General features: G+C 38.2%; 1 protein-coding gene across 1 annotated transcript in view; it reads right to left on the reverse strand.

The window, feature by feature from the left end:
• Nucleotides 1-21,232, reverse strand: part of ZSWIM6 (zinc finger SWIM-type containing 6) — a 208,093-nt gene that overhangs the window by 75,657 nt on the left and 111,204 nt on the right. Inside the window, exon 2 of the mRNA XM_052659213.1 lies at nt 3,161-3,517. Within this exon, the coding sequence (XP_052515173.1) occupies nt 3,161-3,517 (357 nt within the window). The remainder of the gene's footprint in view (nt 1-3,160; nt 3,518-21,232) is intronic.

Raw genomic sequence — 21,232 nt, forward strand, 5'->3', positions numbered from 1 at the left:
GTTCATAAGAACTTTAGGACAAGTTCATAAGAAAAAGGAAAAACCTACTGTTAGCAGCATAGCCTGCATTTACTTAAAAATTGTATTATGGCTTTCTTTTAAAAAGGATTTAGATAAGATAAACCTCATTCTCTTAACCTACTAACAAAATCGAATCTAAATCCTATCCTAACTCTATTTATCTAATTAGGTAAAAGTGATGCTTTTCCTTAGAGAAAAATGAACTCTTCCTAATATTCATGTTCAAGACATTTTTCTCAAAGAAAAAATATATCCTCAAAACCATGCAATAAAATACTGCTTAAAAAATGAGTCAGAGGATGCTTAATGTACAGATGTCTGGAGGCAGGTGGGACCAGGTCGTCAAATAACTGCAAAACATTTTAAATCCCACCCCCTACTAAGTCATCAATCTAACAGTTAAAATAAGACCCTCCAGGGAGCAGATTTCCCGTTTCATCACTTAAGGTCACGGCCTGCTTTCTAACTCTCTTCTTTTTTGCCACTTGTCACACTAGAATGGAAAGCAGGAAGGCAGCTTGTGTAATTGGCCCATTTCCAGGCTAGGAGCAAATGTGATGATAAATTAAGTGGAGAAAGCTGGCAGGAGAAACTGCTGAAGTTCACTGCTCTCGTGGAGCTGTTCTCATACAACAGTTATCTGAAAATCACATTCAGTTTAAAGCTAACCTGCATTCTGTCCTTGATATTCGCTTAGTTTTTTTCTTCTAATTTTAGAAAGTCTGAAAGAAATATAATGTCATGTGAATACTTTCTTACATCCAACCTTAGATTGCTTCATTAGTCCCACTATGTTGATGCAGAAATGGATTTTAAAAGCTCTTAGATAAGAAATTTGGGGGTCTGCTATCCTTTAAAACAAGGAAGACAGGTGCAGAACAAACAACTGACTTGGTATGGACCTCTGGTTAAACTAAAACTCTGAGGACTAAATGACCAAGTGGATTATATGAATTCTAAAGAAAGGAAAAAAGGGGAGTGCATAAAAGTTTGAAGAAATGGTATATGCTATTCTTCTGCCTTCAGTGAATGTTTTAATAAGAAGCCAAGCCACAAATAGGCTCCTGAGAAATCTCTGAGATGACTGTTAGCTGGCCTGAATTTTCACTCAGTAACACAACTGAGACAGATGGTATGACAGAGCAGAAGCCTACTTAAACTTAGAGAGTCCTTGAGTGCATGTGCTTTTGGTGGGTCCAGGGTACTTCTGCGGCAGAGTTGTTTACCATGCTGTTACTCAACACTGGCAGACTCTACCAAGTAAAACGCTTTATACACCTTGTAACAGCTACTTTAATAAAGCTGAGACTGATACGCAGAGTGCTACGAGAAATATGGTTATGCGGATTTTCCGTTGACATGAAAGACATATTAAAAGTATCATAAGACACCAGGAGACTTACAAAAAGAATGTTCATAGCTTTATTCAAAACAAGGTTCATAAACAGTGAAATGGACAAATAAATCATGGTGTCCTCATACCCAGAATACTCTCTAGAGAGCTACTGTTCCAATAAGGTAGCTACTAATCATGTGGCTACTGAACACCTGCAATTAGAGTTTGATGGGAGATGTGCTTGTGGTTAAGTGTAAAACAGATTTTCAAAGAATAATGTGAAAAAGAAGTGAAATATATAAATATTTTTGTGGAATTTATGAATGTTAAGACTATGAATTGATTTTTTAGGTATATTGCGATAAGCATTATTAAAGTCAATTTTAATTCTTTTTAAATATTTTAAATTATACATGTGGTTCACACTGCACTTCTATTGGTATTTCTAGTGCTGCTTGAGAGCATGAAAATGAAAGAACTAAAAGGTACATGAAACAATGTAAATAAATCTCATAAACATGAGATGATGTTTATGATTATTCAAACGACTATTCAAATCATTCATGACTTTGAATGAAAGAAGTCAGATAGGGGCTTCCCTTGTGGCTCAGTAGTAAAGAATCTGCCTGCCAATGCAGGGAATATGGGTTTGATCCACTGATCTGGGAAGATCCCACATGCTGCAGAGCAACTAAGCCCGTGGCCACAACTACTGAGCCCTAGAGGCTGTGTTCCACAGCAGAAGACACTGCAATGAGAAGCCTGCATGCAGCAATGAAGACCCGGCACAGCCAAAAATTAATAAATAAATAAAATTCAAAAAAACAAAAAAAAGTCAGATACCTAAAGTTTAAAATCAGGTAAGACTACACCAGTGTTCAGTGATGTTAACATTAAAACACAAAGCACCAAGGAAGTGATTACCATAAAAAAATCAGGCAATGGTTACCATAAGGAACAGAGAGGAGCTGATGATTGAAAGTACGGGGGCACACGTGGAACCCTCAAGTGCCAAATGTGGTCTATTTCATGGCCTGGGTGTTGGTTCACTTTGTTAATAAGCACATAGATATTTTATGCACTTTTCTGTGTTACGTCTCACAATTTTAAAAGTTTTTCGGAACTGAGCTCAAACTGCTTTCCTTAAACATTTACACTTTCTATGTCAAGTAAGAACTTTTCTAAAATGGTAGGATTACGTGAACTGGTCTCATATCTCAACTATATGTAGATAGCTGATACACATGCTAACAAATAAGTGAGATAAGTTCAGTGTATAAAAGACTTAAAAGCAACTTTTTTGAGATTTCTTATACACAATAATAGTCATATCCTAAACTCTCTCTAAACAAATTTTAGTATTTTCTAGGAATAAATTATTTCTTAACATGCGGTATCATATCAGAAACTTAATGTCTTGGAAAATACACTGTTTTAAGAAAATGAAAAAAATTCTGAATACATGCAAGTCAGTTTACTGACAATAGCTGACAAGGGTGAGTTTGTGTTTACCATAGCCAATATCTAGTATTTGATAAAACTGTATTAATATAAAACATAAATGTTCAAGAGCCAAGCTTTAACAAATGAGAGATCTTTCTGAGCATAAAAGGCTTGGTATCTCAAGAATGAATACATCAGAAGAAATGTTTTAAGATGCAAAACTGAATTTAAACCCTCAGCTACCTAAGGGCAATGCTGATGATCTAATTCATATTTAATTTACTTTTATATAGAAGAATTAAACTTATAAATGAACAATAATCCCAAGAAGCAAGCTACAGAATGGCTGTCTATACTCACCATGTACTTGGTTGATTTCTGAATTCTGGGAAAGAATTTCATCTGCTAATTTTTGAGCAGTTGGCAAAACTTCTGTGTGGTGCACTGTGATCAAATACTGTACAAACTTTTGTAGTTGGTCTCTATTCATTTGAAAGAGAGTCTCTGAAATGGGAAGATGCAATTTGACCTGATCTGGCTTGCGGATGCGGTATAAAGACAGTGCCACAACATGCGCACAATAAAATATGTCCTTGTTTCCACAGCTGCAGGTCACTGAGGTAATCTTGCAACGATCAAAGCTGATGGCCACGTTGCAAACAGTTTCTGGCTCCGATTGTATTGCAGGTTCTGTCACTGTGCCACTCAAGTGGAAACCTATGTGAAAGAAAGGGAGGAGAGAGTTCAGCTTCTGCATTCAGATGCTACAAAATATTTTAATTCTTGGAAATGTGTAGTACTTGACAGCAGTAAGAAAAACATATGACAGCTTTTATTTTCAAGTAAAAACATTCAGGTCACTCAAACCTCCCTCCCCCAGCACCTTACCAGTAAAAAAAAAAAAGCTATTTAACAGACATGCTCAAGTATTTTACCCAGCCATATGAAAACACTTCCTGCAGTATACCACCATCACACCTACATAGCTACATCTATATCTATATATATACACACACATACCACATCAAAACTATGCCTAGATCACAGCTTTAATGAGCCATCATTACACTATTTTAAATCTGTGGTATAATGGCTCAGACGGTAAAGAATCTGCCTGCAATGCAGGAGATCCCGGTTCAATCCCTTAGTCAGGAAGAGCCTCTGCAGAAGGGGATGGCTACCCATTCCAGTAGTTTTGCCTGGGAAATCCCATGGACAGAGGAGCCTGGAGGGCTACAGTCCATGGGGTTGTAAACAGTCAGCCACGACTGCGTGACTAACACTTTCACTTTCCTACTTGACCAAAATCAAGTAGTTTTCTCCCCTACCATCCCACCTTTTTTAGAACAATTTTTTAAAATAGAGTAGGTCGTTTCAGCTTTCTTCTCAACAAACTCTTCCCCTTCCTTCCACCGTTATTCCAGGCAGCCCCAGTACAGCAGTATCTCTGGGGAATGGCAAAGCCCACCAAAACCTGAAATCAGCACCATAGTTGAAGTAGCTCATGATGATAATTTTCTTTCCTATCATAGAGCAAGTGAAAGTGAAAGTCGCTCAGTTGTGTCCAACTCTTTGGGACCCCATGGACTAGTCTATGGGATTCTTCAGCCAAGAATACTGGAGTGGGTAGCCTTTCCCTTCTCCAGGAGATCTTCCCAACCTAGGGATTGAACCCAGGTCTCTGGCATTGCAGGCAGATCCTTTACCTACTGAGCTATCACGGAAGCCCATCACACCGAGTAAAGCTGGTACAAACAGGCTCATGTGCACATATGGGTGCACAAAATCACAAAGCGGCAAGGGACCTTAGAGGCTGTATAGCTTCAACTTAGAACCACAAAGGATTCTCTACAACCTCATGACCAACAGCTTCAGAGCACTGACCCAAAGGATCCAGCAATGAGACACTCAAGCCACACAAGCAGCAATTCCTCATGGTGAGCTTTAGCTACAGCTCACAGCCAACTGGAAACTGTCTCCCGCTGCCACTGGCCGCAGTCAGTCAGTCCTGTCCTGTTTGGTTAGGGCATAAATTGCCCTCACCCCCTTCCCCTAAATATGGGGAATTATCCTGAATTCTTTTGGCACACCATTCCGTTCCATCTACCCTCTCTCAAAGTCACATGGAGAGGACGGTGATAAACTTTAAGTGGAATCCCTTTAGAAACCTTCAGGCCACAGGTTCACCTCAGGATTAAGTGCTTGACAGAGGCCTGAATGTTACAAGCGTAATGAAGCTCTTCTCAGCCTTCCACCATCTATGCTACTTGAATTAAACTTATCTAGCAGGCCACCACGTCTTCATTCTCTCCCAGTGGGAAGTCTGGGAGGGGGGCTGCACTTGGGGCTGCAGAGACGTGACAGGGGAAAGACAGTCGGATGACGCCTAGAGTTCACATGCGGGGCATCTGAACCCTACTTACTATCACCTTCAAGGGAGGGCTTCCTTTAGGCCAGGGAGTTGGGGAAAACATTATTCAACTTACAAGAAATCTTTCAGAGTAGTATAACTTCATCTTGAGAATTCATTGTCAGCAACACAGTGGAAAGAGGAAAGTGCTATAATTTTTTCAACCAAATTATCAATTTAAAAGGTACATTTCCAAAAATCAAATCACTATCATTGCTTTGTAATAAGGAAATCTGATAACTGTAATATGGTAATCTTTGGTTTTCTTCCCATAAAGCTCATACCTGTTTCAAAATGGATATTCCAGTTTCCTGTTCTAACTCTTTTGGTCAAGAAGTTTTTGTGGGGGCTTCCCTAGTGGCTCAGTGGTAAAGAATCCACCTGCCAATGCGGGAGACACAGGTTTGATCCCTGGTCCGGGAAGATTCCCCATACCTCGAAGAAAGCCCGAGAGCCACAACTACTGAGCCCACGCTCTAGAGCCTGGGAGCCCACGTGCCTAGTCTGTGCTCCGCAACGAGAAGCCACCACAATGAGAAGCCTGGACACCATAATGAAGAGTAGCCCCCGCCCACCGCAACCAGAGAAAGCCCGCGCAAAACAAAGGCCCTGCACAGGCAAAAAAAGATTTAAGTTTTTTTTGAAAACCACAAAGTAAAGACAGATAGCATATGTGATCATATTTTTTAAAAATTTGAATGCATTTTCCCATGAGAAAAAATAATCACACAAAAAAGTAAACATCGAAGACAATTTCAGAAATAATAATAAGAGCAGCCTTGCCTTTTTATATATCAGGGCACTAAGAACTTACAATAATTAGAAGATCATGCATGGCACAGGCATACATTAAGACAAAATAGAAAAAAAAAAAAGGATTATAAGAGAGTCTAGAAAGTTTCCAAGTATATTCTGTATACTTAGTGCAAAGGATCTGTTTTCCACCTGTCATATGTATATGTGCACCAAAGAAACTAGTTGTCACTACAGAAAGATAGTTCTCATAAACTAACCATTTATAATGTCAATCTCTCTCAGTTTACCACTCCTTTATTTCTCCTTATCCACCAAGTCAGCACTTTAGTCCCTCTGCAAAAGTGATACTGAATAACTTCTCCTATCACAGGCAAAGCCAAGACAACCGAGCATCCAAACGAGTTATACTAGTTAGTATTTAAACAGTCTGAAAGGCTATAGTTTGACAGGTGCTTCAGAAGAGATTAATTTAACTATCAAAGAAGAGGCCCTTAGCAAAACTGATGAAGCTCGCAAACAGTTTTGCAAAAACAACTTTTCTTTACTCATGTAGTTGTGTAAGTCAGAGGTACAGCGAACCCTGATACTGTACAATTATGCTAGGAGAAAAACCCCACACATTATCCAATTTCATTATGTCAAATATTTACTACTCTCATAAAATATTTTAAAAAGAAAACTATAAAATATTGCGACCTCCAAAACAATTCAAGAGATGTGTGAGGACACAAATAGACACATTAATGTCTTATAAAGTACACTTCATTGATGTAGTATCATCAGAATTAAGGTGCTTCTTGAATGTTCACATTCTAAGTAATTCTAGATTATCTTTCAAGTATCCAAACTCCTTTTCAAAATTCTAACCGTTTTTTTTAAAAGTATTTCTACATGGTATAGGTTTTACCTCGCCACCCTAGTCAGCTGACCATTTAGGGTGTTACCAAGTGAAAGGGACAGCACTCCCTGGACAGACAACTGCAGGTGGCAGGACTTTTTTAGTGAGCTCTAATTTTCTTCTCTTCTATCAGCTATCACAGTGACTCCTCTCTCCTACAGCTATTCTTTTTCATCGAAAATTCATTCCCCTCAGGTCAGCTACACCTCTAATTTGACTTGCTTTGTGGCAACTATTTAATACTCAGAGGCCTATTGGGGGTTGCCTGCCCCTCCTCATTTTGAGGCTGGGATGGATACAAGAAAATTACACAGGGGACAGTAGGTATAATACTGAGCCAATATGTAGGAGGTTCCATCAAGCCTACTTCAGGGATGCGTAGTCATGACTTCTGGCCTCACCTATTTGAGAAAACTTGGGAATTCTACCAACTCACTTTCTCCAAGTCCTAAATCATACCAGAGTGCCCACAGGAGAAGCAAGGAGAATACGCCTCCCTCAAAGATTCTTAGAGATGTCCCTTATAAGATATTCTCTCCCACCCCCTCCACCCCACCCCACAATGGTCTTATCCCTTAGGTACTGGGTGACTTGAAACAAAGCAATGTTCTTGAGAACGGATTTTGCCTTTCTGGAATTCTGACAGTCCCAGATAACAAGCTGCCTCAGGACTGCAGATGCGAAAATCTCCTACTGGGATAGTCAGCTGTTCTATATGACAGAACTGAGGATACAAAAGGGGGTAATCCTGCGCTCTATGGTAAACCATGGATAATTAACTTTTATTTTCAAATAACTAAAACTGAAGAAATTATGCAAATCTTTTTAAATAAATATATTTGACTTTATAAAATATAATCTGTCAAAGACAGCTAATCCCATTAACAGCAAACCTCACAGGCAGTCAAACTGTCTGGTCATCATGCCACCACAGAGCCCAATATAACTTTAGTATTCACATCCTCAATCTGCAGCAACTAAAGAAAAAGCATAAACCAAAGCATAGTGCTGTGTGTGTGTGTGCGCTAAGTTGCTTCAGTCGTATCCGACTCTCTGTGACCCCAAGGACTGCAGCCCACCAAGCTCTTCTGTCCATGGGATTCTCCAGGCAAGAATATTGGAGTGGGTTCTGATGGCCTCCTTCAGGGAATCTTCCCAACCCAGGGATCGAACCTACATGTCTTATGTCTCCTGCACTGGCACGTGGGTTCTTTACCACTAGCTCTACCTGGGAAGCCCACAGTGATGTAGAGGCCTTGGTAAAACACTGATTTGGATCAGGTTCTGTCCACTTAAAAGCTGTGTGATCTGAGCATGCTGTTTAACCTTTCTGACTTGCTCTATTTTGAGCAAAATGTGGCTAGAAATACCTCCTAGGGTTGTTTGGGGGATTAAAATGAAATAACATATGTAAAGCACCTGGCACACAGTAAAAGTGCTCGTTAAATTTTATTTCCCTTTCCTTCTCTTTCCAGCTGGAGAAAAAAAGGGGAGGGGTGCTGGATACATTCCCTTTATCCGTAACACTTTTTTCCCTCCACAGCTACTGGAATCTTTGGGGAAGGTGGAGTCTCACTCTTGAAGTAGCTTGGAAAATAAGCATGAAAGAATGTTACTTTCAGACACAGAGAACTAGAGAATTTTAGGGGAGAGACTTCTTTCAAGTAACCATAGATACTTCAGAAATATTATAATGCAATGATTCTTAAAACACAGTCCCTGGATACCCACAAGTACCCGAGGGGCTTTCAGGGGAGTCCACAACACCGAAACTTCTTCATTTTTGCACTTGACCTTACTGTAGGTCAATGGTTTATAAGACAACATAAAAATCCTTAAGGGGCAAATTTATCACATATGAACACACAAACTGCCTGCATTAATTTCACATTAATGAGCATTAACATTTCTAGAAAGTAAATACTAAATTCTTCATTGATACTCTAAAAATACTCTTTCCCTGAAAGCTGATTTTCTGTATCTAAGTCAATATTTTAGTTGCATTTTAAAGGGGACAAGGAGAGGCCCCTGATATCACAGGGACAGAGACAACTGGTTTAAAATACAAAAATAATTTCTAAAGGTTGGCCATTTTGTGCATATATGTGTATGCTCTCGGTTAACTGAAAAATGCTTACAGACTGGAAGCGTTAGAAAATATCTAAGCTAAAATAAACTGGTAGACATGAAATAAATATATACTAAAAACTGCTGCTTTCAGGGCACATTCTTTTCAGAAAAATATGCACTCTGTGCATGAGGTGCTCAAGTAACAAATTCTTTGTTGAAAAAGAATTTAACAGAAGCACTGGTGTAGTACTTACACAAATACATCTTTCACCCTTTTCCTAAATAAAAAGAACCCCCGGGGAAATTAAAGGCAGAAACCAAAGCAAGTTAATGTTATGGCTGAAAGGATGGCAAGGGTTGTACAAGGTTTTCTTGTAAGTTTTTAAAGCTAAATCTAAAAATGCAAGTGTTAACATTTAACACTCACATAACAAAGTATTCATTGGTTAACTAAAACCCAGTGCATTGGCTAAATGTATAGTAAATAATACCTGATTATGTGTCCCTAGTAAAATATATGAGTTAATCATTGCCCTCACAAAACCCAATTTTTACTTTCCTAACTCTGAGAACTACTGCACACAATCCAACATGCCATGCTGCAATTATCAATTTTAAAAACAAAAAGTTTCAATTCACATGAAGCATAATTTCCAGATCACAATTTAGACACATTAAGGGCCCAAAACCAACTTGTCTAAAATATGATATCCTTTCTTAACTACATAATTTTCTCAAAGGGAAATCCTAAATTAAAGAGACTGCATCCTGTGAGCTGGCTAATTAAATCCTCTAGCCTTAATTTCTAATACTAAAGCTTAAACAGCTTATGGAAAGACATTAGGAGATTTTGCCGGCAATTGCTAATGAAGTGATTTCTGTCTTTCAGGAAAAAAAAAAAAATTTTTTAAAGGAAAAGCTTTATTTTGAAGTCCATCTTAAAAATGCCTGTTTGGAATAAAATCGCTCCTACACTTCATTAATATTTGAGAGAAAGACAATGGCAAATTAACACAAAGACCAGACTGTAAACCACAGCACACCATATAAACAACATAAAAATTTACGGAGCATGCACTAGATGGGCCCAATCAAGAGTTCCCAGAGGCATTCTGCTCAATATTGGTTTTGTTTTCTCGTTAACACAGAGTCTTGCAACACTTCATACAAGGATCCATATGATCAGAATAACTGTGTTAGATATGAATGGCATTACACAGTTATTTAATATTTTTCCTGAAAAAAAGACACTTACCCACTAATTTAGCCATCTGTAATGAACACTCCATGTCACCCGCAATTTTGAAGTACACAAAGGTCCCACATTCCCATCAAGTGATAATTCTGTATTTTAATATTGAGGGAAACAACCACTGCCCAGCCCCACATTCTGGGTGGGCAACCAGGGGAGGGAGTGATAAACGAATTGGGTAGAATCTGAGTTATATGTACAACTATAAAGCCACAAAGTACTTAGGAATTTAAATCATCTGCCCCAAGTTTTAAATTCTACTTTCTCTAATGCCTGTCTTCTCTAATACAAGCGAAGCAGCTCCAGACTTGAAGCTTTCTTAAAGGCCAGATCATCCAGGCCCCATCAGTACAGCCGCCAATGCTGCCCCTACAACTCAGTGCCCCCCGCCTTTTCCTCCTCCTCCCGTGGCCTCTCACATGGCTCCCCCACCTCTAAAGTGCACATGAAGTTTGTGAGAGTCCTTTGGTGTCCAAACACCTACTCCAAGCACTTTTACAGTTTTGTCTTACTTCCCCCTAAAGGCGGGAAGGGACAGAAGATTCTGTTTGTTTCCTGTTGTATTTTACAGCAAAACAACCTTTAGAAATGCTTGTCTACTTGCTTTAGGAGCTGAGGTGAAGTACAAACTCTGGAAATGAACTGTTTAACAGAGCCAAGTGTAAGGAGAAAAGTGTGCTCAGGCCCAGAAGGGAGAATGCAGGCCTCTGTAGTCAAATTCCTCTACCCACAACCTAGAACTCTGACTTGACCCTTCGACTTTAAATTAAAGCCTGTTTCTAAGAGTTCACCTCTCTCTCACATTGAATTAAGCCGGAAGCAGAGGTCTGTGACGTCATCTGAGGCAGCAGAGTTCTGCAGCACCCTTGTCACAGAGGACTGTCCTGGACAAAACACTCAAGAAGCATCTCTTAGATGAAAGAAAGCACAAACTCTCTTACACTCTTGGTAGATGCAACATATAGTCTGGCGGGTCTCAAACTGGCACGTGCGTCAGAGTCACCTACAAGACTTGTTATAACACAGATGCTGGGCCCTACCCATCATCCCAGGTGGTGCTGAAGCTGCTCATCCAGGGATCGCTGATCTAAGATGATTACAATTCAGCCTAAACAAGACTTTCTTAGTAAAAATATATTTAAGTAAACACAATAAACAGAACAGTAAGTAATATATAATTTGTGATTTAAAAATATATACAATATCTAGCCTATCATGTAACCTAAATGTTTCTAATTCCAAATGTGATTTATTAAACTGGCCTGAGCATTACCCAATAAATAAATAAATAAATGAAATAAATTTTATTTTAAAAATGTATCAGTATCATAATTGTTAACATTTATAGTTACATCATCCTGTTTGAAGTAAAACCTTCATTAAAAATCTAAATAAAAATATAAAAAGTTTAAAATGGTCAATCAGAGAGTATTTACTTTTACAAAGAGATTGTTTTACAATGTCCCATGGTATTCCTCATAATTGAAGGGTCTTTGTGTATTCAAAACAATCCAATTAATGGGAAAAAAATTTTGGCCATTTAAGTCACACATTTTTTGCCTAAGGCAAAATGTACCCTGTGTGAGAAAGCCAGAGGCAACAGAATATGCAGGATAACATAGGCAGAGTTTTAGGGTTAGAACTTTCTAAAATAAGATGTTCTATTAAATAACCTTAGGCAAGTAACAGTCTTGATTTTCTCATCTCTATGTTACTGCTTAGTTGCTTAGTCATGTCTGACTCCACAACTCCATGGACTATAGCCCACCAAGCGCCTCTCTGTCCATGGTATTTCCCAGGCAAGATAATGAAGGGGGTTGTCATTTCCTCCTCCAGGGGATCTTCTCTACCCAGGGATCAAACCCATGTCTCCTGCATTGCAGGTGAATTCTTTACCCCTGAGCCACCAGGGAAGCCCTTTCTCACCTTTAAAAAGGGATTCATGATACCTGTCTTGCAGGACTGCTGACAATGTGTATAAACTACCACAAGGATTCTTCTATGGAATGCCTATTATCATTATTGTAATAGAAATGTCACATGCTCATGCATGCACCTGCTGTTGGAAATGTCAAGCTCTCAAGAGCATGCTAGCATTTCTATTACAATAATGGGCAAGGGTTTGCTGTTGCTGCAGTAATTCTACTCACACATTCATACTTCCAAATTAATAGAACTGCTATGACTTCTAAAAATTTGTTGCTATTTTATACAGCGCAGTCTTAAAATGTGATTTGACGCCAAACAGAAGAAAAAAGCAGGGGACTGAAAAGACTTAATTTTGTCTCAAATAACTTCCAGTTACCCTAAGTAACAGTAATGTTTCACTCCTCATTTTGATGAGCTCTCTACTAAAACATTTTTTTATCCCTAATGTTTACCTTCCATGTCAAGGTAAGTAAATTATTTTTACAGCTCAAGTCCATCTTTTCACTTAGTTGGAGACTAAAAACTGGATGCAATAATAAGCAACTTGCAGTTCTTGTTGTGGAAGAAAAAGGGACCACAAGCACAGCTTTTGGTCTTGGTAATTTATGGCCTGGCAAGAAAAGTGAAGTCAGAGCTCCTGCTCTCCACAAAGAATCCCGAGGAACACTAGCCCTACACGGGCGGTAAGTATTGTTATCTTCCTGTCCAGAGAGATTCAGCTGAAAAAAATCCTCTCTGTTCCATGTGTATGTCTTTAACAACAGCAAAACATATGCACACAACTATATATAAACTAGGGGCTTCCCTGGTGGCTCAGATGGCAAAGAATCTGCTTGCAATGCAGGAGACCTGGGTTGGGAAGATCCTCTGGAGAAGGGAATGGCTACCCATTCTAGTATTCTTGCCTGGAGAACTCCATAAACAGAGGAGGGCTGTCCCTGGCGGGCTACGGCCCATGGGGTGGCAATGTCAGAGAGAACTGAGTGACTAGGCCTGTGTGCACTCACACACACCCACAGCCAACAAGGACCTACTACATAGCACAGAGAACTACACAGTTTGTAACAACCTATAGGGAAAGAATCTGAAAAAGAACAGATGAATATATATGTGTGTGTGTATATATTCCTGAGTCACTATGTTGTATACCTGAAACTAACACAATATTGTTAAATCAACTACACTTTCAATAAAAAATTATTACCAAAAAATATAAACAAACAAACATGTTTTTAATAAGGAAAAAAGAGAATGGCAAGGTAGATGTACTAATACAGATACATTTTTTTCTTAAACACACAGTGATAAAAGAGAAGCAGAGAGACTTTGGTTCAAAATGTGGGTGAAACATTAATATTAAGACACTGCCACCCATGCCTCAGAGCAGTGTGATTACAGATGATTTTTTTATTTAACTTGTTTTTGTTGACACAGAGACAGTGTTTTTCTAAGATTTCTACAACAAATTACTTATAAGAAAAAGAAAGTGTTTTAGCTAAAATTGGAAAAGTGCTCAAAGTCCTCTTGAGTAAAGAATTGGCTACACAAATGATGTCCAGCCCACATCCTGGGAGCCTGGCAATGACCACATACCAAGTTCAAACACTGAGGGTCATTAATGCCATCAGTGCAGCTCTGCCTATTGACTGGCCCAGCCTACTTCATAACAGGACACTCCCAGGCTCTCCTTAACCGGTGGATGCTTGGCTCCCTTTCAGGTCAGCCACACTTCAGAGAAGACGGATTATGCACTCAAATAAGACAAGGAGAAAGAGGCTGGGCTCCTGGTTCTACTTTCAGCCATTATCCAGTGTTAGCCTCATGCGCAAGTTACTTAATAACATCTACTTCTTGTTCCCTCTTCTTTCCTCATGTATTAAATAAAGGAAATAGATTACATTAGATGATTTCTAAAAATTGTGTATAGATAGGCAGCAGTAATGGAGAGCTACCCAAGACAAGAGGAAGGATGATAGTTACCAAAGTCACTCACACAAGACCTCTGACCTGCCTTGACTGCTATAGAATTGAAGCAATGATCACCTCAAAGGAAGGACTTGGAAGCTATGGCTCAGGGAAGGGGAGAGAAAAACAACAGACACTGCTATAGGTGCAGTCACATATATGTCATTGGCACGTGGGGAGAATTTTTTTTAAGTTCTGAAATTCAATATAAAAGTAAATATTTAATTTTTATCTACATAATCTTCAGCCATCTGTCTATAACTGAGATGCTTACATATTTTCTGTTGCTTTAATATAAATATCTAAAATCGAAACCTTATCTTTAAAGTCTCAGACTGCATAAATATAGGTGAAGTTTATTATAGAGAATGTATAAACTACCAAAAAATATATAACATAAAAGAAAGCTCATTAAAAATGAAAAGACTGGATCATATGATCGGCTCTGCCTTCACCACCTAAATATTAGGATTTTTTCCTTTAATATCCATTAAATATTCCCATTAAATATTATGAGATACTAAACATTATGAACAACCACTTTCATAATCTTTTAACTTGGTAACAGGTAATATACACGTCTCTATGGGGAGCATCCATGAATAACACAAGGATTTCAGTTCTGAGAAGTACTGGATTACTGGGCAACTAACAGCTAAGAAGTCGTATCAGAGGTGGGTTCCAGAAAGAGAACCAGTACAAACCTTTATTTCCCAAATTGTGTTCTGTGCATTATATAAGTCTGGATTAAGTTACATCCAGGGCCACCCATCTGGATGTTCCAGATACATATCAGAATGGTAACAGCTCTAAGAACTCATATAGTAAATAGACTTCTGTTGAACTTTATTTACTAAAACTCTGAAGAATAATGGTAGTAAAAAGTCTAGAATAGCTATAGGAAATGAAAAAGAAAGCATACTGTTCAAGATAAGCAATAGGGCTGGTAAACAGAATTAAAAGTTCAACTGAGAGTTTAGAAGTCATTAAGCAGAATGGATAAATTGTTAAGCTTGTTGGAACTTCTCTCCAGGAGTTTAAGCCCACCTGGACATGTATGACTTAAAAGCTGGAGATGCCTCATCATCAATATCCCCCATCTAACATTAAATAACCAATCATATATTGCAAAAAATATATTTGATAATCCAGAGTGCCATACATTCTTTACCCACAATAGTCAGGTAAAGTACTTACAATATTTTATCTTCAAATACTGAAAATATGAGTGGCAAAGCTCACATATCTCTTTAACAGAGGACTTGAGAGTATCTAACATGCAAACCTTGCATTAGAGTTTATTTCATAGTACAGAGAAACAATACATGATGTCCTAAGAAAGAAGGACTGCTGAGATTCTGGTAATATTTGTAAGTACCCAGGACAGTGCCTGGCATGTGACACATGCTCAATATTTACTGATGAATAAGTGAATGAATGAATGAAAAAGTTAAAGTTTTATGTAGCAGAGAGGTTAAATAAAATCTGAATACTCTATCGAACTGCTCTAGCATGAATTTGAAGCTACAAGATAGAAAAGTCTGAAAACAAATGATCTACACACCTGACCCAGGAAGCATATGTTTAAGAGGGCTTCCTAGGTGGTGCTATTGTAAAAAATCCACCTGCCAATGTAGGACACCCAAGAGATATGGGTTAAATCCCTGAGTGGAGAAGATCCCCTGGAGAAGAAAATGGCTACCCACTCCAGTATTTCTGCCTGGAAAACTGCATGGACAGAGGAGCCTGACGGGCTACAGTCCATGGAGTTGCAAAGAGTTGGACACAACTGAGTGTGCACACACACACACACACACATATATGTTTAAGTAGTATTAAATTTTTATTGCAGGTAACAACGTTAAGTGTGATATTTTTCAAAATCTCACAAAAGTACCACTAATAATAGGTAAGTATATTTTACACACACAGACACACACAATTACATACACTACCTTAAGTGGCAATTTATTTCTTCAGAAAGCAATGCAATATAAATGAACAGGCTTATTCTATTTTAGCTTAGGAGAGCATTTCTATTGGATGTAGTGATGGTAACATTACAGAAAGATTCAGAAAAATGCAGGTATTGGTCTAGGACTCTAGCCAAAATTTTCCTTTCAATATCAAGTAACTATTGAAGCTGTTTATGAACAATGATGATCTAACGTTACCAAACTTAAGGATTTAAAAAAATGTTTTGAGTAAAATAGACAACTATACCAATTTTGAGGAGAAGGCAATGGCAACCCACTCCAGTACTCTTGCCTGGAGAATCTCAGGGACGGTGGAGCCTGGTGGGCTGCTGTCTATGGGGTCACACAGAGTCGGACACGACTGAAGTGACTTAGCAGCAGCATACCAATTTTGAGGCTATTGTTTATCTTAAACTAGAAATATAAACCCAAATGACTTCAAATATGAAAGAATGCTAATTAAGCAGCAATTACATATACAGTGGCTTAGCACGTATTGCAGAATAATGTGGCCAAGAATTGTCAATATAATAGGATGAGAACTGACCTGGGAGAGAGACTTGTGTTTTAATCCTAGCTCTGCTACTAATTAACTGTTTGACCTTCAGTCTTGGGCTTCATTTTCTTATCTGCAAAAGGAGGCTAAAGGACTAATCAGCACTCCCTTACCTCCTTTTTTTGTTTTTTCTCTGGGGGAGGAGGAGATAGGTAGGCACAGATCCCCTGACGACCTGAAAAAAAAAGGCAATAAAAGCTCCCCCCAAATATGCAGAAAGTTATGCAGAATATTTCACAGTTCAGCATCTGTTATCTATTCACTTATTTAGGTTAAGGGCATCCTTATAGATCCCTCCACACTTGAAAACTTCAGATTCTAAACAAGTCAAAAGGAACTAAAATATATACACTCACATTTAAATACACAATGAAACCTATAGTATTTTTTTCTTCTGCTTATAATGAACTTTCAAGGGCTTTTTAAAAAAAGAATACTTAATGTTTTAGAGGTCTTTCCTGGTGGTCCAGTGGTTAAAATTCCACACTTTCAATGTAGGGGGTGCAGGTCTGATATCTGGTCAGGGAACTAAGATCCCACATGCTGTGCAGCATGGGCAAAAAGAAAAAATTTAATGTAATTCAAAGGTATATTCAGTTTACTTCTAAGATGCTTAAAGGCACCTGCAATGCCTATGCAAGTACTCACTTATTTGGTGGCAATATACTTATCCAAGTTCAAGAGACTTTATTATCCATTCTTAGAAACAGAGGACTGAAAGCCCACATAATAATGAGCATGAAATGATGAAACAAGAATAATTCGAGAACAAGTTTATAATGGGCACTAAACGAAAATGGAATGATGATAAATAACTGGCATCATGTTGACGAGTCAATGACTGATTACTCTATTTCATCAAATACATATATATTAAACACAGATAAAAATATAATAATTCAATGACATAAAAGACCAGTCAAAAGATATATAGTCAACTTCTTTAATCAATCAAAATCATTATGTTTATAAAAACCTATTTTAGTTGCCTAAAACAAAATATTACAGTCAAGGAAACACAGTTTCAAGCAAAAACAAAACACCTGAGAAACGAACTATGTGGCTAGTTTTCAGGCTTTGGAATTTTGAAAAAAAAAAGCACATGGACACACATAATAAATCACATACAGCTTAACAAACATTTCGTATTGTTCATACTAATTTCTCTGGCTGTGAAATTGAACCCTGCTACCTGAAAACGTAATAAATTTGCCTCTTCTCTTTTACTTAGAAGGATAGTCAAGAAATTGGAAATGGCCTCATTTCTAATAGAAAGTTGTTTCTCTGCTTCAGAAACCTATAAATGTTAGGGCTGTAAAATACGGTAGAGAGAGAAGAGGAAAGAGAGATGGATGACAGCTACCCATGGTATCTTTTACCTGGTCTAACTGGCCTTTCTCTTTGATTTCTTGCCCTCCCTTTGCTCCTTCAAATTCCTTCCACACTTTCCACCTTGATTAAACACATTTGTGTTAATACCTTGCCTCACTTTTCCTTATTTTACACTCCTCTATCAAAATTACCTTTAAATACATATGCACAGCAGGAGAAAATTCATTAGAAAGACAGAGGAAATCTTTTTCTGTGGCAGCTATATTCTCCAGGAACTCCAAACTCTACCCAGACCATTTATTAACTAACTACCAGGGACATCTCAGCTATTCTGAGCCAAGAATAAGGTTTCTTCTTTTGGGGACAACTTAACAGGTCTATAAAAACACATGTCTAAGTTTATAAGTTTAAAAAAAAAAAACAAAGTTCAACATTTTATTAAACAAGAGGGTAAAAACATCTAGGCAAGCCAAAGAAATAACAGCCTTAAAATAATTTCTAAAAAACCTAAGGAATTCCACTTCTTTCTCTATGATGATTCTTCCTCAAACATTTGGGTTTTGTTTTTTTCTAAATAAATATAGGAAAATTATTGTTACACGTTCTTTTTGAGAAGGCCTCTGATACATCAAATCTTTCTGCAGAACTGAATTCTCCTGGTATAACAATGACAGCCATACTAATGATATAATTTTTAAGGGAGAAAATCAGAAGTGAAAGGTTGATACCCTAAGGGAACACTAAGCTGGTATAATCAGATTAAATGAGGATCCAATTTCATGATCATGACTTTACTAAAACAGTAGAGCTGTATGCTCAAAAAATTTGCCTCTTAATAATTCTTAAGAAAGGTTCAGACTGAAAAACGAAGAGATTTATTCTTGGAAGGAGCATGTTCATTTTAACAGATTCATGAAAATCTTTCAAAAACATATCAACACTTTAACTTCCTAAACAGTATTCAAAACACCTAATTTAACACTTGATTGTGATGACTCATGGTTATCATGATGAGCATTTACTGTATTACGTCCTTCCAGCAATGCTGTCCACAGCATTACTCGGCCAGGTTATTGGTCTTTTAGCTGAGGATCTCCTGCACTGCTCTCAGGGGCAAGTACCAGTCTGTTCTTTTTCCCCCTCCTTTCTTGCAGAAGTCAAACGCCCCCTTTTCAAGCTGACATTGTGCTTAATAGCTGGGTCCCCTCTAGTTATTCTAAAATGTTGGCTTACATCTTTTAGGACTTTGGAAACTAGACAACCATCGTTTTTAGAGCTGTATAAAAATAAGACTAAATGAGATCTAAGCACAGGTCTGAGGTTTTCCTCTATTGAGTTGGGGTAGATATTGGTGGATTTAGCTTGGCAGTTTCAGCAGTTCTTTTGACTTACTGTTCTCAATTATATCCCAAGCAGAAAGTAATAATTAGAGAAAAACAAACTTTTCAAGTTTTGTGGCCTGAACTCGAAAAGGTAAAGTCTAAAATTACTTCTCATTACTAGAAATATGTGATGTGGTAACGTTTGATTAATCGCTACTGAGTAGATAACCAATATTAACAAGAAAGAGTTAACTTTTCTACCTGTCACCGTATGTATCTCCGTTTTCTCTCAGACATAAAAAAAAAATTCTTTTAGCATAAACACATCTAATATAAGTATGAAGTCTAACATAAGAAGGCTCTGTTTTCTCAAGAAGAACATTATTTTAAAAAACAAGATGTGCCCAGGTCTTCCTTTCTAAATACCATTCTCCAATAAGAGAAACCAAAGATTCTTGGAAAATTGGCTGATTCTAGGGCCGAGGTGAAGAAAATACTGATGCCAGAAAGGAAGTGTTTTCCAAAAAAAATTGAGGGAACCGTCCCATCCTGAAGAGTCCCCTTGGCCAGGATGCAACTATTTGAGCAGCAAAATAACATTAGTACTGGATTATAACTCAAGAATAAAATAAACATCTGAGTCCGTACGGATACAAACTATTGAATGAATAAATAAATAAATGGAGAGGGACACATTTTCCTTACAGAAGAATTTCAATTAAAAAATGTAGAGGATGAGAAAAATGAAAATCATCATTAGAACACCACAGTAATATTTGCTGCAGGCCAAGATACACTGATGAATGATAAAATTAGCAGGCAAAGCTTTAAAGAGAAACAGAATATTTGCACAGCCTCAAAGAATTTCCCCTCTAGATATGTAACGTAAAGTCCTTGATGCTCATCATTCCAGTAGATGGAGCTTAATTCTCCTCTCCTATGAGTGTGGATTGGACTTTAGCAACCCCTAACTAATGAAAAGTAAAAGACAGAAGTTTTACAGAAATCTGTCACTTAAGCAGGTGAACATGGTTAGCATAACCAACAGTAAGTCAAGTTAATAATTAAGGTACCCTCTGAAATGATGCAATGAGAATGTTGAACATTACTGCTTCTGTGATATTCTAGCAAAATAATGCACAACCTCAATCTAATCATGAGAAGAGTGTATCAGTTCAGTTCAGTCACTCAGCTGTGTCTGACTCTTTGTGACCCCATGAACCACAGCACGCCAGGCCTCCCTGTCCATCACCAACTCCCAGAGTCTATCCAAACTCATGTCCACTGAGTCGGTGATACCATCCAGCCATCTCATCCTATATCATCCCCTTCTCCTCCTGCCTTCAATCTTTCTCCAACACCACAATTCAAAAGCATCAATTCTTCTGCGCTCAGCTTTCTTTATAGTCCAACTCTCGCATCCATACACGACTACTGGAAAAACCATAGCCTTGACTAGATGGACCTTTGTTGACAAAGTAATGTCTCTGCTTTTGAATATGCTATCTAGGTTGTTTATCGGAGAAGGCAATGGCACCCCACTCCAGTACTCTTGCCTGGAAAATCCCATGGATGGAGGAGCCTAGTAGGCTGCAGTCCATGGGGTCGCGAAGAGTCGAGCACGACTGAGCGACTTGACTTTCACTTTTCACTCTCATGCACTGGAGAAGGAAATGGCAACCCACTCCAGTGTTCTTGCCTGGAGAATCCCAGGGACGGGGGAGCCTGGTGGGCTGCCATCTATGGGGTCGCACAGAGTCGGACACGACTGAAGCGACTTAGCAGCAGCAGCAGGTTGCCCATAACTTTCCTTCCAAGGAGTAAGCATCTTTTAATTTGATGGCTGCAGTCACCATCTGCAGAGATTTTGGATCCTCTAAAAATAAAGTCTGCCACTGTTTCCACTGTTTCCCCATCTATTTCCCATGAAGTGATAGGACTGGATGCCATGATCTTTGTTTTCTGA

Source organism: Budorcas taxicolor, chromosome 20 (assembly GCF_023091745.1).
Source record: "Budorcas taxicolor isolate Tak-1 chromosome 20, Takin1.1, whole genome shotgun sequence".
Lineage (NCBI taxonomy): Eukaryota > Metazoa > Chordata > Mammalia > Artiodactyla > Bovidae > Budorcas > Budorcas taxicolor.